General features: G+C 39.8%; 1 protein-coding gene across 2 annotated transcripts in view; it reads right to left on the reverse strand.

The window, feature by feature from the left end:
* The window catches only part of mtor (mechanistic target of rapamycin kinase), a 367,086-nt gene that overhangs the window by 312,258 nt on the left and 40,537 nt on the right, over positions 1–14,291 (reverse strand). For both annotated transcript variants that reach the window (XM_043675589.1, XM_043675588.1), the window contains exons 8-10: positions 10,776–10,884; positions 6,584–6,767; positions 6,000–6,128 (exon numbers count right to left, since the gene is read on the reverse strand). In XM_043675589.1, the coding sequence (XP_043531524.1) occupies positions 6,000–6,128; positions 6,584–6,767; positions 10,776–10,884 (422 nt within the window). The remainder of the gene's footprint in view (positions 1–5,999; positions 6,129–6,583; positions 6,768–10,775; positions 10,885–14,291) is intronic.

Genomic DNA, 14,291 nt, shown 5'->3' on the forward strand with positions numbered 1-14,291 from the left:
AAATGTCAACAGTGCTATCAAGCAGCACCAGCTCAATGAAACCCAGTTTGTGTTAAGTCAGAGCAACTCAGCCACTGACCTCATTACTTAGAGTCATAGAGATGTACAGCATGGAAACAAACCCTTTGGTCCAACCCGTCCATGCCGACCAGCGATCCCAAACCAACCTCGTCCCACCTGCCAGCACCCGGCCCATATCCCTCCAAACCCTTCCTATTCATATACCCATCCAAATGCCTCTTAAATGTTGCAATTGTACTAGCCTCCACCACTTTCTCTGGAGATCATTCCATACACGTACCACCCTCTGCATGAAAAAGTTGCTCCTTAGGTCTCTTTTATATCTTTCCCCTCTCACCCTAAACCTATGCCCTCTAGTTCTGGTCTCTCTGATCCCAGGGAAAAAACTTTGTCTATTTACCCTATCCATGCCCCTCATCATTTTGCAAACCTCCATAAGGTCACCCCTCAGCCTCCGACGCTCCAGGGAAAAGAGCCCCAGCCTGTTCAGCCTCTCCCTATAGCTCAAATCCTCCAACCCTGGCAACATCCTTGTAAATCTTTTCTGAACCCTTTCAAGTTTCACAACATCTTTCCGATAGGAAGGAGACCAGAACTTCACGCAATATTCCAACAGTGGCCTAACCAATGTCCTCCCAGCTCTTGTACACAATACTCTGACCAAATGCCTTCTTCACTATCCTATCTACCTGCGACTCCACTTTCAAGGAGCTATGAACCTGCACTCCAAGGTCTCTTTCTTCAACAACACTCCCTAGGCCATTACCATTAAGTGTATAAGTCCTGCTAAGATTTGCTTTCCCAAAATGCAGCACCCCACATTTATCTGAATTAAACTCCATCTGCCACTTCTCACTACAACAGTCAAGATCCTGTTGTAATCTGAGGTAACCGTCTTTGCTGTCCACTACACCTCCAATTTTGGTGTCATCTGCAAACTTACTAACTGTACCTCTTATGCTCACATCCAAATCATTTATGTAAATGACAAAAAGTAGAGGACCCAGCACTGATCCTTGTGGCACTCCACTGGTCACAGGCCTCCAGTCTGAAAAAAACAACCCTCCACCATCACCCTCTGTCTTCTACCTTTGAGCTAGTTCTATATCCAAATGGCTAGTTCTCCCTGTATTCCATGGGATCTAACCTTGCTAATGGGGAACCTTGTTGAACGCCTTACTGAAGTCCATATAGATCACATCTACCGTTCTGCCCTCATCAATCCTTTTTGTTACTTCTTCAAAAAATTCAATCAAGTTTGTGAGACTTGATTTCCCACGCACAAAGCCATGTTGACTATCCCAAATCAGTCCTTGCCTTTCCAAATACATGTACATCCTGTCCCTCCGGATTCCCTCCAACAACTTGCCCACCACTGGTGGTGGAGGTCATCACCACTGGTCTATAGTTCCCTGGCTTGTCCTTCCCACCCTTCTTAAACAGTGGCACCACGTTAGCCAACCTACAGTCTTCCGGCACCTCACCTGTGACTATTGAAGACACAAGTATATCAGTAAGAAGTCCAGCAATCACTTCTGTAGCTTCCCACAGAGTTCCATGGTACACCTGATCAGGTCCTGGGGATTTATCCACCTTTACCCGTTTCAAGGCATCCAGCACTTCCTCCTTTGTAATCTGGACATTTTGCAAAATGTCACCATTTATTTTCCTACAGTCTATATCTTCCACATCCTTTTCCACAGTAAATACTGATGCAAAATACTTGTTTAGTATCTCCCCCATTTTCTGCGACTCCACACAAAGGCCGCCTTGCTGATCTTTGAGGGGCCATATTCTCTCCCGAGTTACCCTTTTGCCCTTAATGTAAAAACCCTTTGGATTCTCCTTAATTCTATTTGCTAAAGCTTTCTCATGTCCCCATTTTGCCCTCCTGATTTCTCAATTAAGTATACTCCTACTTCCTTTATACTCTTCTAAGGATTCAGTCGATCTATCCTGTCTGTATCTGACATATGCTTCCTTCTTTTTCTTAACCAAACCCTTAATTTCTTTAGTCATCCAGCATTCCCTATACCTACCAGACTTTCCTTTCACCCTGACTGGAATATACTTTCTCTGGATTCTCGTTATCTCATTTCTCAAGGCTTCCCATTTTCAGCCGTCCCTTTACCTGCAAACATCTGCCCCCAATCAGCTTTCGAAAGTTCTTGCCTAATACCATCAAAATTTACCTTCCTCCAATTTAGAACTTCAACTTTTAGATCTGGTCTATCCTTTTCCATCACTATTTCAAATCTAATAGAATTATGGTTGCTGGCCCCAAAGTGCTCCCCCACTGACACCTCAGTCATCTGCCCTGCCTTATTTCCCAAGAGTAGGTCACGTTTTGCACCTTTTCTAGTAGGTACATCCACATACTGAATCAGAAAATTGTCTTGTACGAACTTAACAAATTCCTCTCCATCTAAACCTTTAACACTATGGCAGTCCCAGTCGATGTTTAGCAAGTTAAAATCCCCTACCATAACTATCCTATTATTCTTACAGATAGCTGAGATCTCCTTACAAGTTTGTTTCTCAATTTCTCTCTGACTATTAGGGCATCTATAATATAATCCCAATAAGGTTATCATCCCTTTCTTATTTCTCAGTTCCACCAAGTAACTTCCCTGGATGTATTTCTGGGAATATCCTCCTTTAGCACAGCTGTAATGCTATCCCTTATCAAAAATGCCACTCCCCCGCCTCTCTTGCCTCCCTTTCTATCCTTCCTGTAGCATTTGTATCCTGGAACATTCAGCTGGCAGTCCTGCCATCCCTGAGCCATGTTTCCATAATTGCTATGATATCCCAGTCCCATGTTGCTAACCATGCCCGGAGTTCATCTGCCTTCCCTGTTAGGCCCCTTGCATTGAAATAAATGCAGTTTAATTTATTAGTCCTACCTTGTCCCTGCCTGCCCTGACTGACTCGCGTCTGTCCTCAACTGTACCAGTCTCAGATTGATCTATTTCCTCACTATCTCCCTGGGTCCCACACCCCCCACCTTACGAGTTTAAATCCTCCCAAGCAGCTCGAGCAAATTTCCCTGCCAGTATATTAGTCCCCTTCCAATTTAGGTGCAATCCGTCCTTCTTGTACAGGTCACTTCTACCCCAAAAGAGATTCCAATCATCCAAAAATGTGAATCCTTCTCCCGTACACCAGCTCCTCAGCCATGCATTCATCTGCTCTATCCTCCTATTCCTGCCCTCAGTAGCTCGTAGCACTGGGAGTAATCCAGATATTACTACTCTTGAGGACCTCCTTTTTAAATTTCTGCCTAAGTCTCTGTAATCTCTCTTCAGAATCTCAATCTTTTCCCTTCCTATATCGTTGATTCCAATGTGGACAATGACCTCTTGCTGGCCCCTCTCCTCCGTGAGAACATTCTGCACTCTCTCTGAGACATCCTTGATCCTGGCACCAGGGAAGCAACACACCATTCTGCTTCTTCGCTGCTGGCCAGAGAAACAGCTGTCTGTACCTCGGACTAGAGAGTCCCCTAACACAATTGTTCTCTTGGAAGCCGACGTACCCCTCGTTGCATAAGAGCCAGTCTCAATACCAGAAACTTGGCTGTTGTGCTACGTTCCCCTGAGAATCCATCACCCCCTACATTTTCCAAAACAGCATACCGGTTTGAAATGGGTATATCCACAAAAGACTCCTGCCCTAGATACCTACCTCTCTTACCTTTCCTGGAGTTAACCCATCTATGTGACTATATCTGAGACTTTACCCCCTTCCTGTAACTGCCATTCATCACATACTGTTGCTATTACAAATTCCTCATTGCTTCTAACTGTATCTCCAATCAATCCATTCGATCTGATACGATTCACATCCAACATCATTTATGGCAGGTATAATCCACTATAACCCTTAAACTCTCTTTTAACTCCCACGAGCTGATTCCATAGGTGAGGCAAGACCGACAACCCTTGACATTAAGGCTGTATTTAACGAAATGTGCCTGCGCAAAATTGGAATCAATGGGCCCCAGGTGCAAACTCTCCGCTGGTTGGAGTCATACCTGGCACATTGGAAAATTGTCATGGTTGTTGGAAATCAGTCATTTCAGTTGCAGCACACCTTCGGGTAATGTCTTAGACTCTAAGATCTTCAGCTGTTTCATCACAAGGTCAGAATTGGGGATGTTTGCAAATGACTGCACAATCTTCAGCAACATTCGTGACTTCTCGGATACCGAATCAATTATAACCAAATGGAACAACATCTGCACAATATCCAGGCATAAGCTGACAAGTGCCACACAGGCTATTATCATAACCAACTGGAAACTTTCTAACCACTGCCGCTTGACCTTCAATAGTGTTATCGTCACGAAATCCCCCACTACCAACATCTTTGAGATTACGGTTGACCAGAATCTCAACTGAACACACCATGTGAACATGGTAGTGACAAGAACAGATCAGAATAACTCACCTCCTGATTCTTCAAAGCCTGTCAAACATCTACAGGGCACAAGGTAGGACTATGATTGGATACACCCCACCAGCCTAGATGGGTGTATCTCCAACAACACTCAAGAAGCTTGATACCACCCAGGACAAAATAGCCACACAAACATTCACTCCCTCCACCAGTGACGCTCAGGAGCAGCAACGTGTGCTATGTACAAGATGTACTATGGAAACTCACCCAAGATCCTTAGACAGCACCTTGTATCCACAAGGACAAGGGCAGCAGATACATGGGAACACCACTACCTGCAAGTCATCCTGGCAAGAAAATATATCACTGCTTCTTCATTGTCGCTGGGTCAAAATCCTGGAATTCCTTTCCTGATGCCATTGTAAGTTATCCTACAGTGGGTGGACTGCAGTGTTTAAGAAGGCAGCTCACTACCACCTTCGCAAGGAAATGAGGAACATGCAATAAACGCTGGCCAGTCAGCAACATCCATATCCCATGAATTAATTTTTTTAAAAAATTATATACACTGCTTCCCCTATATCTATCCTGCTTGTTACATCCTGAAATAATTCATGTTAGTAAACTTGTCACCTTGGATATATCTCAGAGCATACTCAATGTGCAGCAGCCACACACATCCCTTGGCAACTAAGGGCTCCATGAGCCAATCTTTCTGTCAAATATGTCTGGGGCAATTGACAGGAATTGTAGCTAATTCTTGACTGGGTGCAAGGCTGAGCTTTAAAGATGATGCCAAGAATTGCGGGAAGGCCCAGTCGTGACCAGTACATCTGGCAAATGACAGAATACAATGGGTGGAGCACTATAGAGACATGGAGCATAAGTAATGAAGTGAGATTTCAAAGACAGTGAGAGAATTTTTTTTAGGGTTTATGAATTTTTTTTTTTAAGGAGTTACCCAATTTCTGGCAAGGTTCAGACCAAGGAGTTCTAACCCTGATCAAAAATCTGAGCCAATGTTAATTCCACGTTTCTAAGGAGGAAAAGCTTAATGGAATTTAGAAGAGATGATCTTTTTGAAGCACACAGGATTCTTAGGGGATTTGATATTGTAGACGTGGAAAGGTTGTTTCCCCTGTGGGACAGTCTAGGACAAGAGCACATAATCTCAGAATATGGAGTTGCTTTAGCTACAACAAAGTTGAGGAATTTCTACTCGGAGGATGATCAATCTGTAGAATTCTTTCATTTGGAGGACTGTTGATGTTGGGTCATTGAACATATTCAAAGTTTAAATAGACAGATTTCTAATCATTAAAAGAATCAGCAATTATTGGGATAAGGCAAGAAAATGGATTTGAGGATTATCAGATCAGATGGAATCTCATGAAATAGCAGAATGGATGTGATAGTCTGAATGCCTACTTCTGCTCCTATGTCATGCCTTCAACTGGTAAAGTCTAATGGCATTTTCATAAACTCAACTCAGCATTAAAAAAATTTGGTAATCATAAACTCTAATCAATTCACATTAAAAACATTAACAATGGCAACATTAATGAAATATTTATTACCTGAGTCCAACAGCAAGCATTTGCTCCAGTAGTTCTTTAAGGTCTTGCTGGATAGCTGGTCCTATGGCTCTAGCGATCATACAGATACAAGTAAATACTGTTGCATCCACTTGAACAGCCTTTTGCCTCCTAGGAAACACAAAATTAATGTGCTTTATTTATAAATTATTTTATAACCATAGCCATTTAAACCAAATTAGATGGAAACAATTAAATCTTTGTATAATTGCTAGAAATGGCCAATCATGAATCAAAGTCCAAGTCTGAAGTTTCCAATAGGTTTATACATTCATGTCCTTGAAAAACTCATTTTCAGTTTCCTATTTCCATTTACAACCAGTTTCCTTTACATAACAAAGGTATTAAAGGTCAGTTGGAATTTATCAAAGGAACTTATTCACAGATGGTTATACAATAGTAGAAGTAAAACCATATGTGGGCTTTAGATTTTTCATAGATGCTATTCATTTCTTGGTTAAAGATCTGTAATTTTAATCCAGAGAGATGACAAACTTTGCAGTTGTGTTATATAGCTAATAACTTGTTTAACACAAGTCGAGACCAACTATTTTGTCCAATCATACTTGTGTGCAAAGTCCTTCGGTGGGAGAGCGCCTTTTAAAATTTCTAGGATCCTCTGCAGATATGGATTAATTTCCACTCTTACAGCAACCACCAGTAGACCGAGTGCCTGGAATGCAGCAGCACGTTCCTTTTCTTTTTTCAGACAGCCAAGTAGATGATTCACGGAGTCAAACAGGTGTTGTTCTATGTTAAGTGAGAAATGTAAAAATGGCAACAATTCAATATACCAGGAGGAAAACAGGCCATCTCACAATAAAACCACTGTACCCTACTGTTTTATGTGGTGCTTTAAGCCAATACTGCCGCCTGTACTTTGAGATGTTCATCTTGAGTATCTCAGATTAAGTGTCTGCACAAACATTGAGGCTGCTTTCCCTTTATCTCTAAGTTAGGCTCTTCACCATTTTATGTAACGTAATACACCTTTATTTACATCTGTACATAGCATTAAATATAGCTCTCCAGTGTGGTGTTAAAGACCTCTCATATCACGTGCGCATTCTAGACATGTCATCCCTCATTGATAGGAATCATGTGATCAGTTACATCATGATTTGTGTGAATCTTCTCTTTCCATCTCATCCCATCCTTCCCCCTCCACTTTCACCAGACAGGAAGAAAAAGGAATAAGCAAACAAAGAGATTGGTGATGATAAGCTGAGAAAGCATGATAAATGTTAGGTAGGGTGCTAACGAAAACACGAAAAGTTGAAAATGGGTAGACTGTGCTAAGGGCAACACATTCCAAGCAGGACCCAGGGGTGTGGAGAAAGCTTAAGAAACACAGAGACTATTCACATTCTAAAACTGTTAAACTTATGTTCTGTCCTGAAGACTGTGAAGGTACCTTGGAGGAAGGTTAAGTGCATTCCTCCAGCTTGTGTTGAGCAGCCTAAGACAGAAAAGTTGGCATGGGAGCATGAATGTGTGTTGAAGTGCAGCCAACTAGAAGCTCAGGGTCACTTTTGCAGACAAAGCATAGGTGTTTGGCAAAGCAGTCACCCAATTTGCATTTCATCTCTCCAATGTAAAAGAGACCATATTGTGAGCAGTGCACACAACAGACTAGATTGTAGAGTGCACAGGTAAATGCTAGTTCCTGTCTTGTATGGGTTGCTCCCATCACAGCTAACCTAATTTAAACCATTTACACTTCTCATTACCACTCGACCAAGCAATTATCTCTCTCTAAACCCATCACTAGCAATCTTATTTGCCTACTCTCTTTTTTCTCTTTCTCCACCCCATTTTATGCACCTTTTCACTCTTTTGCACAAATACCATGTTTTTCCAGCTATTTTCAGTTCTGATGGAAGGTCACTGGAATCAAAATGTTAATGCTATTTTTCTCTTGACAGATGCTGCCAGACCTTGAGTTTCTCGATCACTTTCTGATTTTTAAACAATCAACAACTCTGACTGGCCACTCCAATCCAGTGTGTTTAAATTCAAAATCTGAGATGGTGTTAGAATATGGTGTCTGGCATTCCACTTTGTACACTGTCTGAGGTAGCATAGGGATGGCGCTCCCACATTCTGTGATAATCAAACTCAATCATACTTCTTGGCTCAAGAAAGATGAACTTTCCTCTTGAGCAGGCACACAGAAACTTTCAATTTCACTCACCATCCACCCATCAGCTCATCCATCAATCCCAAATCCACTTCGTCACCAAGACCACCCCCCTGCCTCTCCAGTCACTACACCCAGTCATTCAAGCCTCTTCGTTTGTCACTCAGCCACTTACAAAACACCTACTAATGCCACCAGCATTCACTCCACCCCCACAGATCGCCATCACTTCTCTCCCACCGACCAATTAGTTTACAGCTGAACCCTCTGGTTACTTACCCTACAGTCAGTGAAAATAACTTTTCTTTATCTACTCTATCAAATTCCCTCATAATTTTGGAATACTTCCAACAGAGAATTTTAATACTTTAGAAGAGGACTCAAGGATTTACTTAAATTCCTAAGATCAAATAAAGTATTTAGCATTGCTTTATGACCTTGTGTGTATACTGGAGACAAATACAATATTATAACAAACATACATAATATCAGACAGATAAACATTACACTCTTAATCCAAGCTTGTCAATGACAGTGACTATAAAAATGTAACTATAAAATCATAAGAGCCATACGAATATCACAAATCTAAAATTCAGCACATTATACTGATGTTAGGAGAAAGAGTAGCAAGAAGGGAGGGAGTGAGAAAACAGAGCTACAACCAGTTAAAAAATAAGTCATCATTATTCAGAAGCGGTAGCAAGGCACTCAGAAAATGATGATATGATTAGGTAGAGACACCATAATTTTGTGAAAGGGAAATAGTGATTTAGAAATCCATTAGAAATTTTTTGAAGTTATCTAGCAGAATAGACAAAGGACAACCCATTTGTGTAATAGTTGGATTTTCAAAAGGCATTCAAGATGGTGTCACACGAAATGTTGCTCAGAAAAAGAACTCATGAGTTTGGATGTAACTTACTGACTAGTGAAAACAGAGCAAGAATGAATGGACCATCATCAGGATAGTGAGTCACGAGCTGGAAGATTTGATGCAGTGGCCTCATTTTTTTTTTAGAATTTATATTACTAATTCAGACAAAGAGACCAAAGTTAACCAAGGGTGTAAATCTAGTGAGAAAATAAGCTTCAAGGTCCTAATAAAGAGAAATAACTGGTTAAGAAGAGGGCAAGATGGCAGTTGCTACAGTATACATGTAAATGTGAGATTATTCATTTTGATAGAATAGTAGAAAAACCAAGTTTTTTTTTAAATGTTGAAAGATTGACAAATGTTGGTAGTTTGAGATATTTGGGAATCTTTGTAACTGAAACTCAAAGTTATATGCAAATGCAGCAGATAACTTGAAAAGACCTTAATTCCAAGAGGTTTGGAGCAGAAAATTAATGGAGACTTGATGCAGGTTTGTAGGACTTTCTTAGGACAACTTGAGTACTGTATACAGTTTTGATCTTTGCTCCAAAAGAAGGAAATACATGCCTAAAGAAGATGCAATACATATTCATTAGATTGCAAAGAGAGGGTCATCCTATGAGGAAACATTAAATAGAATCAGTCTATTCTCTCTGGCATTAATAAGAGCCAGAAGTTGTGCTATTTAAACCTACATGATTCTGAAAGGTTGCATTGCAGAGGTGAAGAGTTTAGTTCTGGGGGCCATATCTCTGATAAGGGGCACAGCAATTTCAGACCGGGATGAGGAGAAATTGCTTCATTCATAGGATGATGAATCTTTGAAATTCCCTTCCCTCTCGGACTATAGATGCTCGTTAGTGCATGCAAGACAGAGAGCAGAAGATTTTTGGTCTCTGTAGAAACAACCGACATGGGAATTGGACAGATAAAAGAAAAAAATTCAGGTCAAGGCTCAGCCATGTTCCCTCTAGGGCCTCATTGCTTTACATGCTTTGCTCATCTCCTGTCCCACTAAGATGATTCATAACTAAGCATGCACACATCTTAAAAGAGACAATAACTTGCATGTGGCCTGTCCATGCAATATTCTAAATTGTTGCATAGTCGCACACCCACACAGCTTGGCCATCATCTTTCTAAGTGCTATAGTAGGCTCAAGGAATAGTGCAGCCTAATCCTGTTCCTATTATTTATACTCTTATGATAGATGGAGGCCCTGCCTTTAGCTGTAAAGGAACTAAGCTCATTCGGCTTCAGTATCTCACTCTTATTCTTTATAAGACCTATTACTTACAAAACTTTTGTTCACTTAATTTAATAATTCATTTTGTCTCTCAGTAATCATATTTAATTTATCAGATGAATATGACAACAAACCTAAGATCTTAGTAGTGACAAAAAAATGCAATTTGAGATTGACGTTATGATTTCTGACAAAATTATCATCAAACTTAAAAGATTTGCTCAGTTAGACAGTGAAAAGCCAAGAATTGAATGATATCAAAATAACAGCCTTCCCCAAAAATTAAAAATAATTAGTCGTGTATCGAACATAGGCTATTATATATTTCTGGCACACACGATGTTTTATTTAACCAAAAAAGCTATCTTTCTTATTCAAATGCTTTAATGTGTCGCTCTGAAGCACCTTTTATTTCACACTATTACCTTTGTCGAGTCATATCTAAAATACTGCACATAAATGCAGCTATAAATATTGTACCTTTTATTGCCTCACCTGTGAATAAATGGGGCTGGAAAGCAGCAAGTCGAGGAATCAGGTTTAAAATAGCCATTTGAATCAGTGGATTCTTACTACTACGATACTTCAAAACCCAACGAGTCACCTATGCAAAGATTAAAGAACATTCAAATAACATTCACAAGGTCTAATTTTCAAATCCGTCTTAGCTCAGGCTTAGGGCCAGGTGAAAGCAAATCACAGGGTTGAATGATAATTATTGAAAAATTATAATATAAAAAATTCTTTAAATGTCAAAAAATGCAGAATTTGAAATACAATCCATAATAAAAACCTTGATTGCCAAACAAGATCAAAATTCCCTGGAATCTCATGTAATAAGAAAGAGCGTAATATAATAATTACAAATGGGTACCTCTATAAAAATGTACCTTTATAATGTTAAAAAGCATTTGCTTTTCCAGGAAAAATGGAAAGCCAAAATAACTGTAAACTGTCACTGGAAATTAGTAAGCCTAAATATTTTGGACCTTCTGTCTGCATAAAGCAGTTTGCAAAAGTATCAAAATGCCCTGGAACACACACCGAACATACAAATCTGTGGTGTTAAACATATCAGACTTTAGTGATCGACCTCAAGCACACTTCAGAATTTTCACAATTTTGTAAAATTTTCTTGAAAGGGTGAATTGGACCACTAGCAATGCCCCCATCCTCCAACCAAGTAAAATTATTTTCAGCCAATGATTATCATTATACTATATTATAGTTCAGCCAGTCATCTTTTCTACACCACCATGACGATAGCCTGAATTTTCAGGGTTCTTTTAATGGCAATTTTTCAGGGTTTGCCATCACAACACCTCTAAATTTGACTACAATTATTATAAATGAAAAGAAATATCCCTAGCTATTGTTGATTATTATTGCTGGATTTGGGAGGGGAGCCATAGTACAGCCCATGAAGACTACCAACTCATCTAGCAATACCACTGCCTTTTCATTCGATCATTGCTAGAAACTCTACTAAAAAAAAAGCCACGTTCAGTGAGGTACAAGTGCATTTTTAAACATGTTCAGAGTAATAACCAGAACCAAATAACCATTCTGATCCTGAATAAGAAATATTATGATTAAATTACTATATTTTTAAAATGCTTTTAATTTTCATTTTATGATATTTCAGCTTCTAACAATCATAAGATTCCAATTTTTATTTGACTTTCCATAAAACCTTTAAGCAGTGGCTTACAGTGTTAGTGTTCTTTATTTACTGATTAGCTGGCTGTGAGAATTGGATGCTAGGATAGTGCAATGACATAATTGGAACTCAACATTGAAAATCCCTACTAAAAGATGCTACTAACAAATGAACATCCAGAGAGTTAGAATGTTCGTCAAATAGATCACTCTAACCTAGCATTCTCTGAGAAGCCAGGGAGGAGATTGCCGAGCCTTTGGCTTTGATCTTTATGTTGTCATTGTCTACAGAAATAATGCCAGAAGACTGCAGGATAGCGAATGTTGTTTCTTTGTTGAAGAAATGGAGTAGAGATAACCATGGAAATTATAGACCTGTGAGCCTTATTTCAGTTGTGGTTAAAGTGTTGGAAAGTTTTATAAGAGATAGGATTTATAATCATCTAGAAAGGAATTAGTCGATTAGGGATAGTCAACACGGTTTTGTGAAGGGTAGGTCTTGCCTCACAAACCTTATTGAGTTCTTTGAGAAGGTGACCAAACAGGTGGATGAGGATAAAGCATTTGAAGAGGTGTATATGGATTTCAGTAAGGCATTTGATAAGGTTCCCTATGGTAAGCTCTTGTACAAAATACGGAGGCATGGGATTGAGGGTGATTTAGCTGTTTGGATCAGAAACTGGCTAGCTGAACGAAGACAGAGGGTGGTAGTTGATGGGAAATATTCATCTTGGAGTTCAGTTAACAGTGGGGTACCACAAGGATCTGTTTTGGGTCCATTGTTGTTTATCATTTTCATAAATGACCTGGATGAGGGCATAGAAGAATGGGTTAGTAAATTTCCGGACGATGCTAAGATCGGTAGAGTTGTAGGTCGTGACGAAGGATGCCGCAGATTACAGAGATACATAGATAAGCTGCAGAATTGGGTGATTAACTTTGGAAGGGGTAACAGGAATGCAGAGTACTGAACTAATCGCAAGATTCTTGGTAGCATAGATGAGCAGAGAGATCTCAGTGTCCAGGTACACTGACCCTTGAAAGGTGCCACCCAGGTTGATAGGGTTGTTAAGAAGGCTCATGGTGTGTTAGCTTTTATTGGTAGAGTGTTTGAGTTTCGGAACCATGAGGTTATGCTGCAGCTGTACAAAACTCTGATGCGGTCACATTTGGAGTATTACGTACAGTTCTGGTCACCACATTATAGGAAGTATGTGGAAGCTTTGGAAAGGGTTCAGAGGAGATTTACTAGGATGTAGCCTGGTATGGAGCAAGGTCTTACAAGAAAAGGCCGAGGGACTTGAGGCTGTTTTCGTTAGAGAGAAGAAGGTTGAGAGGTGACTTAATTGAGACATAAGAGAATCAGAGGGTTAGATTGGTTGGACAGTGAGAGCCTAACTCCTCGGATGGTGATGGCTAGCACGAGGGGACATTGCATTAAATTGAGTAACAGATATAGGACAGATGTCAGAGGTAATTTCTTTACTCAGAGTAGTAGGGGCACCATCTGCAACAGTAGTAGACTCGCCAACTTTAAAAGCAATTAAATGGTCATTGTATAGGTATATGGATGAGAATGGAATAGTGGTGGTTAGATGGGCTTCAGATTCGTTCCACAGGTTAGTGCAACATCGAGGGTCAAAGAGCCTGTACTGCTCTGTGATGTTCTATCTGTTAGTATAGCATTTTTCATGATCAGTGGTGAGTATCTTTGTTTCACTTGTGACTGTAAGGTTGGCCTTGCTTTTCAATGTGTTTTGAATGCCATTGCAAAAGTTGACACCATATGGTATAATAAAAGGTGGAGTTGCATTATCTACTTCTCAAGTCTGTTACCTAAGTCTGCCAGATCCTGTCTTTCTTTCTTTGCATATAGCTTCCCACAGTTCACAAATTTATAACTTACATTTAAATTGAAAACAAAAACATTTAGTTTCTGGATTTTAAAAACAAATCTTATAAAGTAAATTGATGCAATTGACAGAGAATTCAGAGAAAAAGTGTACTTACCCGGAATTCACTGCCTGAAAAAGATGGTGAACGCAGCTGGAAAGTTCGAACAATATTTTTTTGATAAAAAATGTCAAATAAATAAACTATTCAGAATAGGAACAGACCATTAACCTCAAATATATCTGAAGGAAAGTTTATAGGATATGGGGTTAAAATTGAGTAAAATTGATTAAGATTACTATCCAAAGAGACAGCATTGGCATGAAGTGCCAAGTGATCTCCTTCTGAGCTGTGTGATTCTACTAAGACTTTCACTAGCTAAACTACAGTGAAGGTTCCATGTCTTCAACCAAGCACATTGAGCATAAAAAACAAAAAAAAAATGCTGTCAAGAAAGTA

The sequence above is a fragment of the Chiloscyllium plagiosum genome, chromosome 34 (assembly GCF_004010195.1).
Source record: "Chiloscyllium plagiosum isolate BGI_BamShark_2017 chromosome 34, ASM401019v2, whole genome shotgun sequence".
In the NCBI taxonomy this organism is placed as follows: domain Eukaryota; kingdom Metazoa; phylum Chordata; class Chondrichthyes; order Orectolobiformes; family Hemiscylliidae; genus Chiloscyllium; species Chiloscyllium plagiosum.